General features: G+C 67.6%; 1 protein-coding gene across 1 annotated transcript in view; it reads left to right on the top strand.

The window, feature by feature from the left end:
* CEP170B (centrosomal protein 170B) overlaps positions 1–13,413 on the top strand; it is a 28,357-nt gene extending 14,944 nt beyond the window's left edge. Inside the window, exons 7-19 of the mRNA XM_012647127.1 lie at positions 1,605–1,709; positions 1,910–2,383; positions 2,686–3,404; positions 3,726–3,899; positions 4,338–4,428; positions 4,585–6,288; positions 7,629–7,869; positions 10,086–10,245; positions 10,594–10,737; positions 10,822–10,910; positions 11,366–11,459; positions 11,577–11,628; positions 11,725–13,413. Coding sequence (XP_012502581.1) covers positions 1,605–1,709; positions 1,910–2,383; positions 2,686–3,404; positions 3,726–3,899; positions 4,338–4,428; positions 4,585–6,288; positions 7,629–7,869; positions 10,086–10,245; positions 10,594–10,737; positions 10,822–10,910; positions 11,366–11,459; positions 11,577–11,628; positions 11,725–11,972 — 4,295 coding nt within the window. The 3' untranslated portion in view covers positions 11,973–13,413. The remainder of the gene's footprint in view (positions 1–1,604; positions 1,710–1,909; positions 2,384–2,685; positions 3,405–3,725; positions 3,900–4,337; positions 4,429–4,584; positions 6,289–7,628; positions 7,870–10,085; positions 10,246–10,593; positions 10,738–10,821; positions 10,911–11,365; positions 11,460–11,576; positions 11,629–11,724) is intronic.
* The last annotated feature ends 410 nt before the right edge of the window (positions 13,414–13,823 follow it).

Below are 13,823 nucleotides of genomic sequence, written 5' to 3'. Positions count from 1 at the left end.
TACCCCAATCCCTGTACACACCTACCCATGCTCACCCGCACCCCTCACCCCTGTACACACCTACCTGTGCATGCCCACATCCCTACGGGTGGGTGGGTGTTTGACGAGACTTGATTTGTGCCTTTTGGCCACTGGTGCACGGCGTGGGCAGAAGTCTGGTCAGAAGGCGGCTGCTGCACAGGTCTGGGTAGCCCCAAGGGGCAAAGTGCCTGGCCAGGTGTGGAGGGGGACGAGGTGCAGGATGCAAGCCCGAGACCCCAGCATGTGACTTGAGTTCTGGATAAGAGGAGTGTCTAGAGATCAGGCTCTCTGCTCCCACCTCTGTCCAGGAAAGGTCACCCTGCCACCCCCAGCTTCGGCCCCATGTCTGCTGTTTCCACGGTCAGTGCGTGTCCACACTGCAGCCACGCGGCTGCTGGCGTCTGGTTGGGATGCAGATCCACCCAGAGCGGAACTCCGCCAAGGACTGGGAAGCTTTCCAGAAAGTCACCTGAGCTCCCCAGAGCACCTGTCGGTGTCCAGGCCATAAGACACAGCTGGTGACAGCCACTGGTAGCTGTCCCCGAGGTTATGGCAGGTGTGGCCAGCAGGGCAGGCTGGCTCTTTGGCCTCAGCAGAGCAGAGGCGGCATGTCGGGGGGTACAGGAGGGGTGCAGGGCCAACAGCAGCTGCGAGAGGCTGCCCAGGAACAGATACCCCACCTCAGCAGCACCTGGTGTGGCAGTGGGTCAGGAATGAGGTCCTCGGGGGGCGAGGCGTGCGGGACACATCCTGGGAGTCCTGTGTCCCACGTGGCATAGCGTACACATGCCGCCTGACCGGAGAGCGGGCCAGACCCTCTGGCTGCCTGGTGGTGTGTGTAGCTGGGAGCCACAGCTGGCCACGACTCAGCCGCCCACAGTGCTCTGGCCGGGATAGAGTGGACTCGGGCGGGGAGGGAGCTGTGGGCATCAGAGCCCGCACTGACCGGGGGGCACTGCACACCGCCCCTTCCACTGTTGCCATCTGGAGGCTGCTGGGCTTCCAGCTTCTCACCAGGAGCTGGAAACTGGATTTCACGTGAAATATGACTTTGAACCTGTGGCCAATGATTCAAACATCAAAAGCCAAACGCCACGTGAGCCACCCAGATTGCAGTGGCCCTCAGCCCCCCGGGCCACCCATTTGTGACCTGAACCATTCACAGAGCTTTGGGGGTGGGGGGGTGTCGGACCCAGGTGTGAGCTCCACTGGCCTTCTGCCCCTCTGTTGGGGAGGCTCCGGGGGCAGAGGGCCAGGGCAGGGCTAAAAGGATTGCCCACCCAGGGCGGGGCGGCCAAGACCCCCAGGGATGAACCTCCCCGGCGCAGCCACCCCAGGGAGGCCCAGGCAGGGCCGAGGCATGTGAGCGTCTGTGGCACTCGAGGCAATTGTCGTTCCCCACAGATTTGGGCACAAGTCTCAGTATTGTCCGCAGCCAGTGGGGTGCTGGGCTGCTGCAGGTCTGAGCTGGGAGGTGACACCAGGCCTGCCCCAGAACCTGGCGTCTCCTGAGCTCCAGGCATCTCCTCCCGTCCACCTTGCGGGCTGCAGCGACCTGGGGTCTGAACTCTCTCCCTCCACAGAGGCAGCAGCTTACCGCACGCCCCTGTATGGGCAGCCGTCCTGGTGGGGCGAGGATGATGGCAGCACACCGCCTGGGGACCCGCGCCAGGAGGAGCCCTGCGCAGGTTGGTCTTGCAGACCAGGTTCGTGAGACCCCCAGGGTTGCCAGAGGGCGGTACGTGGGAGAGGGGATGGCCTGGCCTTTGAGGTGCCTGCTCCAGAAGAGATGGAGCCCGTCCCCTTGGGTGGAGTAGACGGTCCTGGCGGAGGCGGCTGGAGGAGGGTGGCTGCCTGGGCCTGGTCTGAGGATGTCTCCCCTCACCAGAGCGTCCCAAGGAGCCCGCGAGGCAGGACGGGGAGCTGGACGGCTGCCGCGGGCCTGTCGAGCCTCAGGCCTACTCGTTCAGGCGGGAGTCCAGCTACTTCGAGATCCCCATGCAGGAGGCCCCGCAGCCGCCACAGCCCCCGCAGGCGCCGATGCACGAGGCACCCACGAAGGACGTGGAGGGGGGTGCCGGCGGGGCGGCCCCCGTGGTGCAGAGCCACGCCTCCTTCACCATTGAGTTTGACGACTGCAGCCCCGGCAAGGTGAAGATCAAGGACCATATCACCAAGTTCTCCCTGCGCCAGCGGCGGCCCCCGGGCAGGGAGGCCACGCCTGTCGAGGTGGTCTCTGCTGAGACCAAGGTGGCTGACTGGCTGGTGCAGAACGACCCGAGTTTGCTGCGCCGGGCGGGCCCAGGGGACGACCGCCACAGCACCAAGAGCGACCTGCCCGTCCACACCCGCACCCTGAAGGGTGAGTGCCTGGCCGGCAGCTGTGCTCGTCCCGGAGCAGGCAGGTGACCGGACGTCAGCCGCGTCTGCACCCTCGGCCGCCAGCTGGCTGCTTTTCGTGTTTCAGTTAACTGCCTGAGAGCCGCCTGCCTAATCGGGGGGCACGTCCAGCGTCTTTCCGTTGCACATTTCCGCCACGTGTGCCGGGCGTTCCGAGGTGTGGGGTGCTCTGTCCTCAGCCACGCGTGAGACTCGTCTCAGGCATGGGGCGACGAGGCCTCCCGAGGCTGATCGCTGTTAACCGCAGACTCCCCTCTGCCCCAGGCCACAAGCACGAGGATGGCACGCAGAGCGACTCGGAGGACCCCCTGGCCAAGGCGGCCGCGGCAGCAGGGGTGCCCTCGGAGCCTGGCGGGGAGCAGGTGCGGCTGCAGAGGCAGATCAAACGGGACCCCCAGGAGCTGCTGCACAACCAGCAGGCCTTCGTCATCGAGTTCTTTGATGAGGACACGCCCCGCAAGAAGCGCTCCCAGTCCTTCACGCACGCCCCGCCGGGGGACCTCAAGGCTGACAAGCGCCGAGGCCCTGGGCCGGCAGACAGGGACCGCAGCGGTGCTCCTGCCCCAGCCCGGGCAGCAGGCGGTGGCGCGGGGCCACAGAGGGCCAGCTCGCTCAAACGGGAGAAGACGGAGGAGCGGCTGGCCAGCCCCTCGCCCGCCGCCCGGGCCCCTGCCCGCCCGTTTGGCAGCGTGGGGCGCCGCTCTCGCCTGGCCCAGGACTTCATGGCGCAGTGTCTGCGGGAGAGCTCCCCGGCCGCCCGGCCCAGCCCTGAGAAGGCGCCTCCAGCGCCACCCGCCCCCCTGACGCCCCGGGGTGCCAGCCCCGTGGCCCCTTCAACCCCACCGCCGCCCGCCGCTGACCCGCAGCTGACCAAGGCACGCAAACAGGAGGAGGACGACAGCCTCAGTGACGCGGGGACCTACACCATCGAGACGGATGCGCAGGACAAGGAGGTGGAGGAGGCCCGGAAGATGATCGACCAGGTGCCGGGCGGGGGCCCGAGAGCACGCTAGGGCTGCTGTGACGTCGGGGCCCAGATGTTGGCCTGCTGTGGCCCAGGTCTGGCTCCTGCGTCTGGTCCAGCTGGGCGGTAGAGACCGGGGGCCTGGCATGCAGGCTAGGGTGCAGGCCTTGCCTCCCGCCTTTCCAGGGCTGGGTCTGTGTTCCCAGTGATGTGCTCAGCCGGACAGCCAGGCTGTTGTCCCCAGCCCTCCTGGTGGCCATGGGTGGGCCGCTGTCTGACTAGTGGGTGGGGAGCTGAGACCCTCTGACCCCCAGTATCCGGGGCCATCTCCTCCTGGCAGGTCTTTGGGGTACTGGAGTCCCCCGAACTCTCCAGGGCATCTTCCGCCACCTTCCGCCCAGTCATCAGAGGGGACAGAGATGAGTCTGGCGACGGGGCCGTGGCCCAGCGGGTGGCACTGCTGCAGGAGTTTGCCTCCCGGCCACTGGGTGTAGCCCCCCCGGCGGAGCACCAGGTACAAGCCCAGACGGCCGCCCCAGGCAGGGCCGGGGTGGAAAGAGGGCAGCGTCCGGCATGGCCTGAGGTCAGTGGGCCCGGATGAGGCTGGGCTGGACTTTCCTCTGAGGGGTGGGCTCACCTGTCAGGTGTGAAGGGTTTGGGGCCAGTGTCAGGCCTGGAGTTGAGTTGGGTTCAGCTGCCCCAGGGCTGGCCCAGTGGAGTCCAGGGTTGAGGTGGAGCCCGGCTGTGACCTGGGCTGAGCCCTGAGACGCTGAGCTGCAGGGGGCCACGTTGGGGCACGCAGGCCCAGGCAGCTGACAGGGGACACGTGCACCAGGCCCCAGGTGGCGTGGGTGGGGCCGGTGTCAGGGTGGGCTGCACTTGACGCCCCCCTGCTCCCTGCACCTCCCCGGTGACCCCTGCTGGGGAAACACTCCCGCCCTCTTCTCTGCAGGGCCTCCAGGTGCCGGGCTCCTCAGGGGCTCAGAAGTGGGTGTCCCGTTGGGCCAGCCTGGCTGATGGCTACTCGGAGCCAGCCCTCACAGGTAAGTGGCTCCAGGGCTGTTGCGGAGGGTCGGGCTGGCCAGGGTGGCCTCGGGCTGCTGGCCACGGACCTGTCCCCAGGGGAGGGTCAGGGCTCCCGCGTGCGGAGGGCCTGCAGCCCCGCGGCCCCCTGACTGGGCCGTCCTTGTGCTTCACAGAAGACAGCATGGGGCGCAGAGCCGGGGAGCCCGAGGGGGCCCTGCCCGTGCGTGCACGCCGACGGCTCCCTCAGCTGCCCAGTGACAGAGCGGGCAGCCCCGCGGGCCCTGAGGCAACCAGGAGGAGCGGGCCTGGGCCACCGGAGCCAGGCATCGAGCAGGCCAGCCGCCTCGTAGGCCAGGAGGACTTGGACCCCGACAGCCTCAGTGATGCCAGCGGGTCGGACGGAGGCCGCGGGCCCGAGCCAGGGACGGAGCAGCAGGACAGACAGCGGAGCCCCCAGGAGGGGCTGGCATGGAGCAGGGGGCGGCGCTCGCCAAGGACCCCCGGGGAGCTGGCCCCCACTTCTTTCTTCATTGGGGACCAGAACGGGGAGGTCAACCTCCCCAGGAAACCGCGTGTGGCTGCGGGGGAGGCAGAGGGCCCAGGGCGGGCGGCCCAGCCCAGCGCCCCCATCTGCGTTAGCGCCAGTGAGCGGTTGGTGGTTCAGATGCAGACTGGGCGGGCCCCCGAGCCCCACGGCCCCGGCCCGGCCCCACCCACGGAGGCCCTGGCCTTTGTCCGGCAAGAGAGCTTCACCAAGGAGCCAGCTAGCGGCCCCCCAGCACCCGGCAAGCCACCCCACATCGCTAGCCACCCCCTCTTGCAGGACCTGGCAGCAGCCCGGGCCTCGCGCGCGGACCTTCACTCCCAGGACACCCACCTGATCCTGAAGGAGACCGAGACCGCCCTGGCGGCCCTGGAGGCCCGGCTGCTCTCCAAGTCCGTGGACGCAGAGCATGAGGAGGGCAGCACCCCCCGCCCACCAGACTCCCTGTCTGGGGACTCAGACGTGGACACGGGCAGCACAGCCAGCCTGCTCAGTGGCAGGAACGGGCCAAGCCCGACGACCCCTCAGGCCCTGGGTCCACAGAAGAAGACGCCATCCCCGCCAACAGCGCAGGACCTGGGAGGTGCCATCCTGAGTGGTACCCGAGAGCGGGTCTCGGAGAAGCCGCATCGCCTGCTGGGCCCAGCAGACACGGGCCGTGGAGAGCTGGTGCGGCGCCCATCCCTGCGGCGTGGCCACGGGCCCCGGGGGTCCCTGGACTGGCCCGAGGAGGAGCGTGGCTCTGGGCCCGCCGCCCCACCGAGCTCAGACACGACTGCCTCCAACCATGAAACCTCCGAGACCACCGGGGCAGGGCGGCCAGGGCTTCGCCGGAAACCAGTGGCGCCCCCGCCGTCCCCAGCTGCCCGTGAGGAGCAGAGCCGCAGCTCAGCGGGCACCCAGAAGGGGCAGCAGGCCCTGACCCGCTCCAACAGCCTGTCCACCCCACGGCCCACACGGGCCTCCCGGCTCAGGCGGGCCCGGCTGGGGGACGCCTCAGACACCGAGGCCGTGGACGGTGAGCGGGGCGCTCCGGCCAACCCCGAGCCGGCAGGCCGGCCAGCCACTGAGCAGACCAAGAAGCTGTCGCGTTTGGACATCCTGGCCATGCCCCGGAAGCGGGCTGGCTCCTTCACAGGGTCCAGCGACCCCGAGCCTGCCCCTGCCCGCACCAGCTTCTCCGGCCGCAGCGTGGAGTCGTGCTGTGCCAGCCGCAAGCCCACCATGGCCGAAGCTCGGGCCGCTGCCAGGAGGGCCGCTGCCACGGCCGCCGCCACGGGCCCCCGCCAGCCCTTCAGCAGGGCCCGCTCGGGCAGCGCCAGATACACCTCCAGTGAGTGCTGGGAGTGGGCGGGAGGCCGGGGCTGAGGTGGGGCTGCCGTGGGTCTGTGCAGCTTCCTGGACACCAGCTGGGCGCCCACTGTGGCCCTAGCCCCGGCACAAGAGGAGCCCTATTCCCACAGCGGGGTGGGTGGGTCAGCACACTCACACGCACTCACACGCAAGCACAGGCAGGGCTTGCAGTCCCCTCGGTGGGCAGAAGACCTTGACCGTCACCAGCATAGAGGGCTCCTTCCATCCCCCAGGGGGGCAGGGGGCCCTGAAGTCCAGGCTGGCCTCGCCACTCTTCCTGTGTGCTAGGCTGGGACCCTGGTGGCTTGGGAGGCAAACATGGAGCCCCGCGCCATCTGCTGTGGCGCCCAGGGATCCGGATATGGTTGTCCCATGGTCCTCTGTCCCCTCTCAGTGACCGTGTGGCTCAGTGAAGGGTGCTGGGTACACCTGCGCCCTATGGTGGTAGCCGCACTGCTCTAATACCCTCAGCCCACAGACCTCACGGCGGGGAGGCCTGTGTTGGCTCTGCCGCGAGCAGAGCCCCTGCCCTGCCACCCCGAGGTACAGTGCACGGTGAGGGGACGGGCTGCTGTGGCTGCCAGAGTTGGCCTCCTGCCTGGGTGGCTGGACATCTCTGTCCACATGGCTGGGCTCCCTGCCGAGGGAGCCGCGCGGTCCCGCGAGCGGATTGGTTTGAGGCCGAGGTGCTGCGGGACCAGCTCCCACCTCCCGCCTGCGTGCCTCCAGCTCCCCGCTCCCCGCTCCCCCGCCACGCCCAGCCCTGCACAGGGCCGAAGGCCGAGGTGGGGTCCGTGGCGAGAGCTGCGTGCTGACGCTACACTGCCTGTGCACCCCATCCGCGTGGGTTCGCAGCTCCTTGGGGCTGGGCAGGGGTGGGCGAGGACTCCGGACCCTGTCAGGCGGGGCGCACCTGAGGCATGGGTCTGGGGCTGCAAGGGCTGTCCTCACCCCCTGGGGCCACAGCTGGCTGCATGGGGAGACAGGTTTTTGCTGTCTGCCAGGCACCACCTCCCTGTCACCCAGGGCCCCGTTTCCCTTCTGATCGGGCACAGACCCAACCCCAGGACCCTGCCGCTGGCCCGGGAGCGCCAGGCTGCTCCTCACATGTGCCTCTGGGCTGGTGGGGTCCTCTCAGCCCCCCGAGCTCAGCAGCTGTTGGTGCTTCAGCTAAAGGGCTTCTGGGTACAGGGGTGCCAGCCACGATGCCCCCGAGTCCTGCAGCGCTGGGCCCTCACCCGGAGGGACCCTGGGGCCGCCACAGGCGCTGAGCAGTGCTTTGTTCTGTTCTTGCTTCTGAAACCAATTCACTTACCCAAGACACGCGCCGCCGGCAGCAGGGCTCGGATTACACATCCACCTCCGAGGAGGAGTACGGCTCCCACCACGGCTCCCCCAAACACACACGCTCCCATGCCCCAACAGCCACGCAGGCCCCGCGGGCTGGCAGCTCCAGCCGGGCGCGTTCCCGGGCCCCCGCACCCCGGGACACAGATGACGAGGAGGAGCCTGACCACTATGGTTTCATCGTGCAGACGGCAGAGATTGCGGAGATTGCAAGGTGAGCCACGGGTTCCCTGTCCGTCTTCTGGTTGGCGCCTCTCGGATGAGAGCACCACAAGGGCAGGGACCAGGCTGGGGGCCCTTTTGTTCCCAAACAGGCGTGGCATGGGTAGATGGGTGAGCGGGTGGCTAAGCGGCTAGAAGCACAGATGGATGAATGGACAAGTGAGTGCGTGGACGTTTGGGTCTGTGGATGGGCGGGTGAGTGGATGGATGAATGGGTGAGTAGATGGGTGGGTGGGTGGATGGATGGACAAGTGGATGTTGGGGTGGATCGGTGTATGGATAGGTGGGTAAGTGGATGGATGGGTGAGTGGGTGGATGAATGGATGGGTGGGTGGATGGATGTAGTGGATGTTTGGGGGGATTGGTGGTGGGATGGGTGGGTGAGTAGATGGGTGGGTGGCTGGATGGTTGGGTGGGTGAGTTGAGTGGATGGATGGGTGGCTGGGTGGTAGGTTGATGGTGGATGGATGGGTGAACTCTCTCATTCAGCAGAGGGGTCATCTCAGGCCACATGCTGGGGAGGGTGGTGGAGGGGATGGGTGGGGGCTTAGGGGCAGGAGGGGATCCAGGGCCTGGGTGGACAGCTAGTGTCTGCTGTTGAGGGTGCTGAGCTCGAAGCGCCTGAGGTGTCCGGGAGGAGGTGGCCAGAAGCTGGTGCCCTCAAGAGAGTGGCCCAAGCTGGGGCAGAGGCACCGGCAATGGCAGCCTGAAGGTGGCACCTGAGGCCGTGGGAGGTGTGTGATTGGCGGGGACCAGCCAGGGACGGAGCTCTTGGGATGCCTGAGGGACGAGGTAGGAGCAGCCGCCTGCACAGCACACGGGCAGGAGCCTCTGCAGCCCAGGAGGCGGGCACGGGCTCGGGCCTGCACCTGGGTGAGGGAGGTGAATGGGGCGGGGGTACCCCAGGCCTCCCCAGGGCTGGGAGGAGAGAGAGGAAGGGGCCCAGGAGACCCCTGTGGGTCTCTTGAGGTCTCTGCTGCCCAAAGTGGGTGAGCTGCAGCGCTCAACACATCCGCACAGGGAGCAGGGGGTGGGCACTGGGGCAGGGGCACGTGGCAGTTTGATGTCACCCAGAAGTAGAGGGACGGCCTTCATCGTGGTATAGGAAGGGTGGGTGTGGTTGGGGGCTTGGTCTGGAGTACATCAAGGCAGCCCTGGTGGCAGCATGAAGCCGTCCAGGTGGAGGGCAGCCAGGGAGCTGGACGCAGGAGGGGCTCTGGGATGGCTGGCACAGCCAAGGACAGAGACCCTCCTCTGTGGGCCCCGGGGTCGTGTGGTCTGTTCCTCGGGTGACTGCTGGCGTGGGGCCTGTCCACCCCGAGCATTGGCAGGACCTGCTGGTTGTGGGTCTGAGGGGCTTTGGGAGACAATAGGATGTGTGATGAGGCTGTGGTCTCCAGCAGGGCCTCCTCGAGGGGCCACCTGGGGCTTGGGGGGCCAGGCAGGGAGCTGCTCCTGCCCCCAGCAGGCCTCCATCTTCTGTGGCTGCCCGGGCACCTGCCTGGGAGATGCCTGTCACTCTGGGCAGGGTGGAGGCCTGTCCTGCCCAGGGGTGCAGCCAGAGGGGTCCCGAGTGGCCCAGGCTGGGGGCTCAGCTCTTCCTCGGCCTCTGCCCCATAGGGAGGTCTCCAGCTTCTCTGGAGCTGCCTAGTTGTGACCCTCGGGTCAGCTAAGCCCCAGGTTCTATTACTGTGACCTCAGCCTAGCCAGCCTCTGCCTCAGTTTCCCTACCTGCAGACCTGGGCCCCTATGGCGCCCACACGTTCCACGGTTGAGTTGTGTCCACGCCGTGCAGGCCAGGAAGCTGCGATGCCTGCCCTGGTGGGTGGGGAAGAGGTGTGGCCACCCGGGGCCCCATGTGTGTCCACCCGGGGCCCCATGTGTGTCTGGGCGTCTGCCTACCCAGCTTGTAGGCCTCTGTCCCAGCCCCACCATCCTCCACGGCTGCGGGGTGTTGAGCCTCCTGGGGGCCCGTGCCAGCCCCTGTGCTCCCGGGCTGCCAGTGGCTGGCTGGCCCTGCGCCCAGGCCAGGCTTGGGAGCTGCCCCTGCCCCTCGCGGGTGGCTGCCTCCCAGCAGCAGAGCTGGGCCTGGGGGAGGGAGGCGGCCGTGTGTAGGCCCGTCGGGCTGCAGCTGCCCCAGCTTCCCGTGTGCTGGGGCCCGGCCTGCGTGGACCCCCATGGGACCTGCCACCTTTCCTGTTGCTGCAGGCTGAGCCAGACGCTGGTGAAGGACGTGGCCATCCTGGCCCGAGAGATCCATGATGTGGCCGGCGACGGTGACTCGCTGGGCTCGCCGGGGCCTGCCCGCAGCCCCTCTCTCGGCAACATGCCCAGCACCCCCGCCTCGACCATCTCCGCCCGCGAGGAGGTGAGCCCTGGGCTTCTGGAGGTCCCCATGCTGGAGCCAGCCAGGCCCCGCTGCCCCGCACTTGTCCACACCAGGGGAGGGCTCATCACCTCACTGAGCCTGGCCCCGCCCCCAGGGGTGCAGGTCAGGGTCCTCAGGCCGCCCCTGAACGCCACGGCAGAGGCCTCACCATGCGTCCCCACTGCGCGGGGGTGCACATCTCCTGGGTCTGCCCCCCAAGTGGCCACCCGGATAGCCTGTGGGCTGGGGGCCTCGTGGTGAGGGACCCCGAGCAGGCAGGTTGCCTGGTCTGTCCCCAGCAGCCACCCCGCCAGGGGGGCCGGTGCTGCCCTGCCCTCCTTCTTGCAGCTGGTGCAGCGCATTCCTGAGGCCAGCCTCAACTTCCAGAAGGTGCCCCCTGGCTCGCTGAACTCTCGGGACTTGGACCAGAACATGAACGACACCTGTGAGGACGCCCTGGCCAACAGGACGAAGCCGCGGAACCGAGAGGAGGCAGGCACCCCCGCCCAAGCCCGGAGAGCCGGCGTCAGGGCCGCGAAGGGCGCCAGCGGCCGTGCTGATGCCAGGCTCTTGCAGGTGATCTTCGATAACCTGATGCTGAACCCGGTGTCCCAGCTGTCACAGGCCATCCGTGAGAACACGGAGCACCTCGCGGAGAAGATGAAGTGAGTTGGCAACCGCTGCTTGGTAGATGCCTCGGTTTCCTCAGGCACAGACAGGAGCACACGCACGTGAGCTGGGACCAGCCAGGCTGTTGTCCTTGTGAGGGCAGATGGCCCATTAGGTACACGTGTGTGCACATACGTAGCTGGCTCATGCACGTGGCTCCCAGCGCGCAGACCCCGAGCTCAGGGGAGCCAGAGCCTCCAGAACAGCCCTCCCCTGCCCTCCAGCCGACTCCTGGGTTCAGCCTGCTCCTCCCCACCCTCAGTGCCACACACAGATACGGGACCGTGGGGCCGCCAGCCCAGGCCCCGAGCCAGGCCTCGGTTTCCCCCTTAGGCCCAGTAGAGGGTGGCATGAGCTTCCCCGTGGCAGAGGGAAGTCTGGGAGGCTGTCGTGCTTCAGTTTTGTTATCACCATCCTCACTCCTGCTCCTACTGTGCCCCTTCCCCCACAGGATCCTCTTCCAGAACACGGGGCGCGCTTGGGAGGACCTGGAGGCCCGGATCAACTCGGAGAACGAGGTGCCCATCCTGAAGACATCCAACAAGGTGAGCAGCCCTCCCTGGCTTTGCCCAGCTGGCCCAAGCCTGCGACCCTGGCTCCTGGCCCAGCCCCGGGAAGGGGTCGCGACCCTTGGTGATCTGCTCCCCCCTCCTGCATTCCAGGAAATCAGCTCCATCCTGAAAGAACTGAGGCGGGTACAGAAGCAGCTGGAAGGTGGGTATGGCCCAGACCGCGGCTGGTCGGGGAGGCCAGCAGGACCTGGGGGTGGGGGCCGGCCCTCGGGTGCCTGACCCTCCCCGCACCCCCCAGTTATCAACGCCATCGTGGACCCCAGCGGGAACCTGGACCTGCTCACAGGAAACAGAGGCTCCGTGGGCTTGGCCCAGCCAGGGCTCGGGAAGGGCCGCGTGGCCACCCACAGCCCGCCCTCGCCCGCCTCGGCAGAGACCCTGCTGCCAGCCCTGCCCCTGAGGAGCTTCCCGCCTCGGGCCAACTGCGGGCCCCCTGGCCTTCCAGAACCCACCTTCCTCCCCGACGCCGAGCGGTTCCTGATCTAGGCCTCCGGACCCGGCCAGGCCAGCCTCCTGCCCAGCCCTCGGCCCCTGCCCAGCGCAGACGGTTCTCCCTGAAGACCCCCACATGTGCCATAACCCCCTGGGCAGGCGCCTCCCACGCCTAGGCCCCTCCTCAGCTCCCAGCCAGCACCCAACCGTGTCCAGCCCCCGTGGCCACCCTGCCCACGAGGGCCTCCGGCCCAGCTCCTGCTGTGGCCGCTGCCAAGGGTGAGCCCCCGGGCGCGCACCCTGCCTCCTCTCCATCACTGTTACTTTTGTCTTTAGCTTTAAAGAGTCGTTTGTGCCACTGCAGCAGCCCCTCCGGGGCTCACCGAAATGCCTCCCTCGTGGAAGGGCCTGCCCAGCCCCTCTGTGAGGCCCCGTGCACTGACCTGTCCCGTCCTCGTGTGCTGGGCAGAGGAAGAGAGGCTGGCCGTGGTCATTCAGTGCCAAATGCAGAGCTGGGAAGGGCTCGGCTGTCGCTGGGACTTTTGAGGAAGGCAGGGCACTTGCCCTGGTGGCTCCTACCTGACCCCAGAGCTGGAGCCTGGGGCAGGCAGGTGGCCCGTGGAGACGTTTGGGGCAGGGACCCCACTGCTTTAAGCCTTTGGTGCCAACACAACTGCCAAACCCATTGAGCTTGGGGATGCCCTAGTGGAGCCCTAGTGAGCGTGGGCCCCAGGGCTGGCCTAGAGCTGGGCCTGTGTGCACAGGTGCCCACAGGTGGGGAGACACGTGCATGTGCGCAGTTAGCCCAGGCACACCTCCGCGCCGCCCTCTGAGGGGCTGCAGGCATGTCCCGGCGAGGTACCCTGGGCCTCTGCACTGGGCTTTTCTGGTGGGTCTGGGGCAGCCCTTTCAGGTGGAGGGGAGAGCTGGACCAAAGCGAGTGGAAAGCAGGTTGGCAGCAGCTCCCACTCGGTGCCCAGACAGCACAGCCCTCCAGCCTCACCCCATCTCCTGTGGGCATTAAGTGGGCATCTGCAGCCCCGTGGGGTTGGGGGCAGGGACGGCCCCGGAACGGTTTTGTTTTCTCAGGATCCTCTCAGCTGGGGACATGCCAGGCGGGCAGAGCGTGGCCCCTCTGCTGTGGCCCCCTGACGCCCGGGCGGCCAATGTTGCTGGAGTCTCTAAGCCAAAGAGCCCGTTTGTGGCTGGGCGAGCTCCACAGCCCTCCTGTCACCTGCGAGAGTCTCTCCTGGGCAGGGCCCAGCTGGGGGAGGAACGTACGGGGCCCTGTTTACACTCAGCTGGCGGAGGCCCTGGGCCTCTGCCCTGCAGCTCGCCTGATGTTTACAGGTGCGGGGTGGCAGGTGTCCCCGGCGGTCCCCAGCCCCGAGAGCCTGCTGTCCACACGGAGGAGGTGCTAGTCCAGGCCGCGCCCGCCCCTGCATGCCCGCACGGTCGCCCACACAGCCTGCCCTGGCACCTCCTGCCCCTGCCCACAACCTCCACCCACACCCGCCCCTTGGCAGTCGTCTACACTTTCTTTTATTCTCAAATTCGTGCGCCTCCCCACCTCGCCTTCTTGTTCCTGCCCCCCGCCTTTGACTTGGGATCGGTAACTTATTTGGCTCCCCGGAGGTTTCGCTGTACGTTCGTTCTCAGGTGGTCTCGTGGATGTCTTTCAGAAAATGGTTATTTTATATGATTTGTCATGGAATTTGTTCTAATAAATCATTCTTCTGTCACATGGCAGCACACTGGCGTCTGTCGCCTGGGCCTTGCTTTTCCTTCCACGGTGCGTGCGTGGGGCGGGCGGGCCGGTCCCGGTGCCCGGTGCGCTGCCGCTGCCCTGCGGGGACGTGCCCAGCACGGGGCTGCCGTTCTGGCGTGCGCCGCCAGGGGGCGCCC

Source organism: Propithecus coquereli, unplaced genomic scaffold (assembly GCF_000956105.1).
Source record: "Propithecus coquereli isolate 6110/MARCELLA unplaced genomic scaffold, Pcoq_1.0 Scaffold256, whole genome shotgun sequence".
Lineage (NCBI taxonomy): Eukaryota > Metazoa > Chordata > Mammalia > Primates > Indriidae > Propithecus > Propithecus coquereli.
Note: the sequence above shows the minus strand (reverse complement) of the source record. Positions and strands in the feature narration are given on the sequence as shown.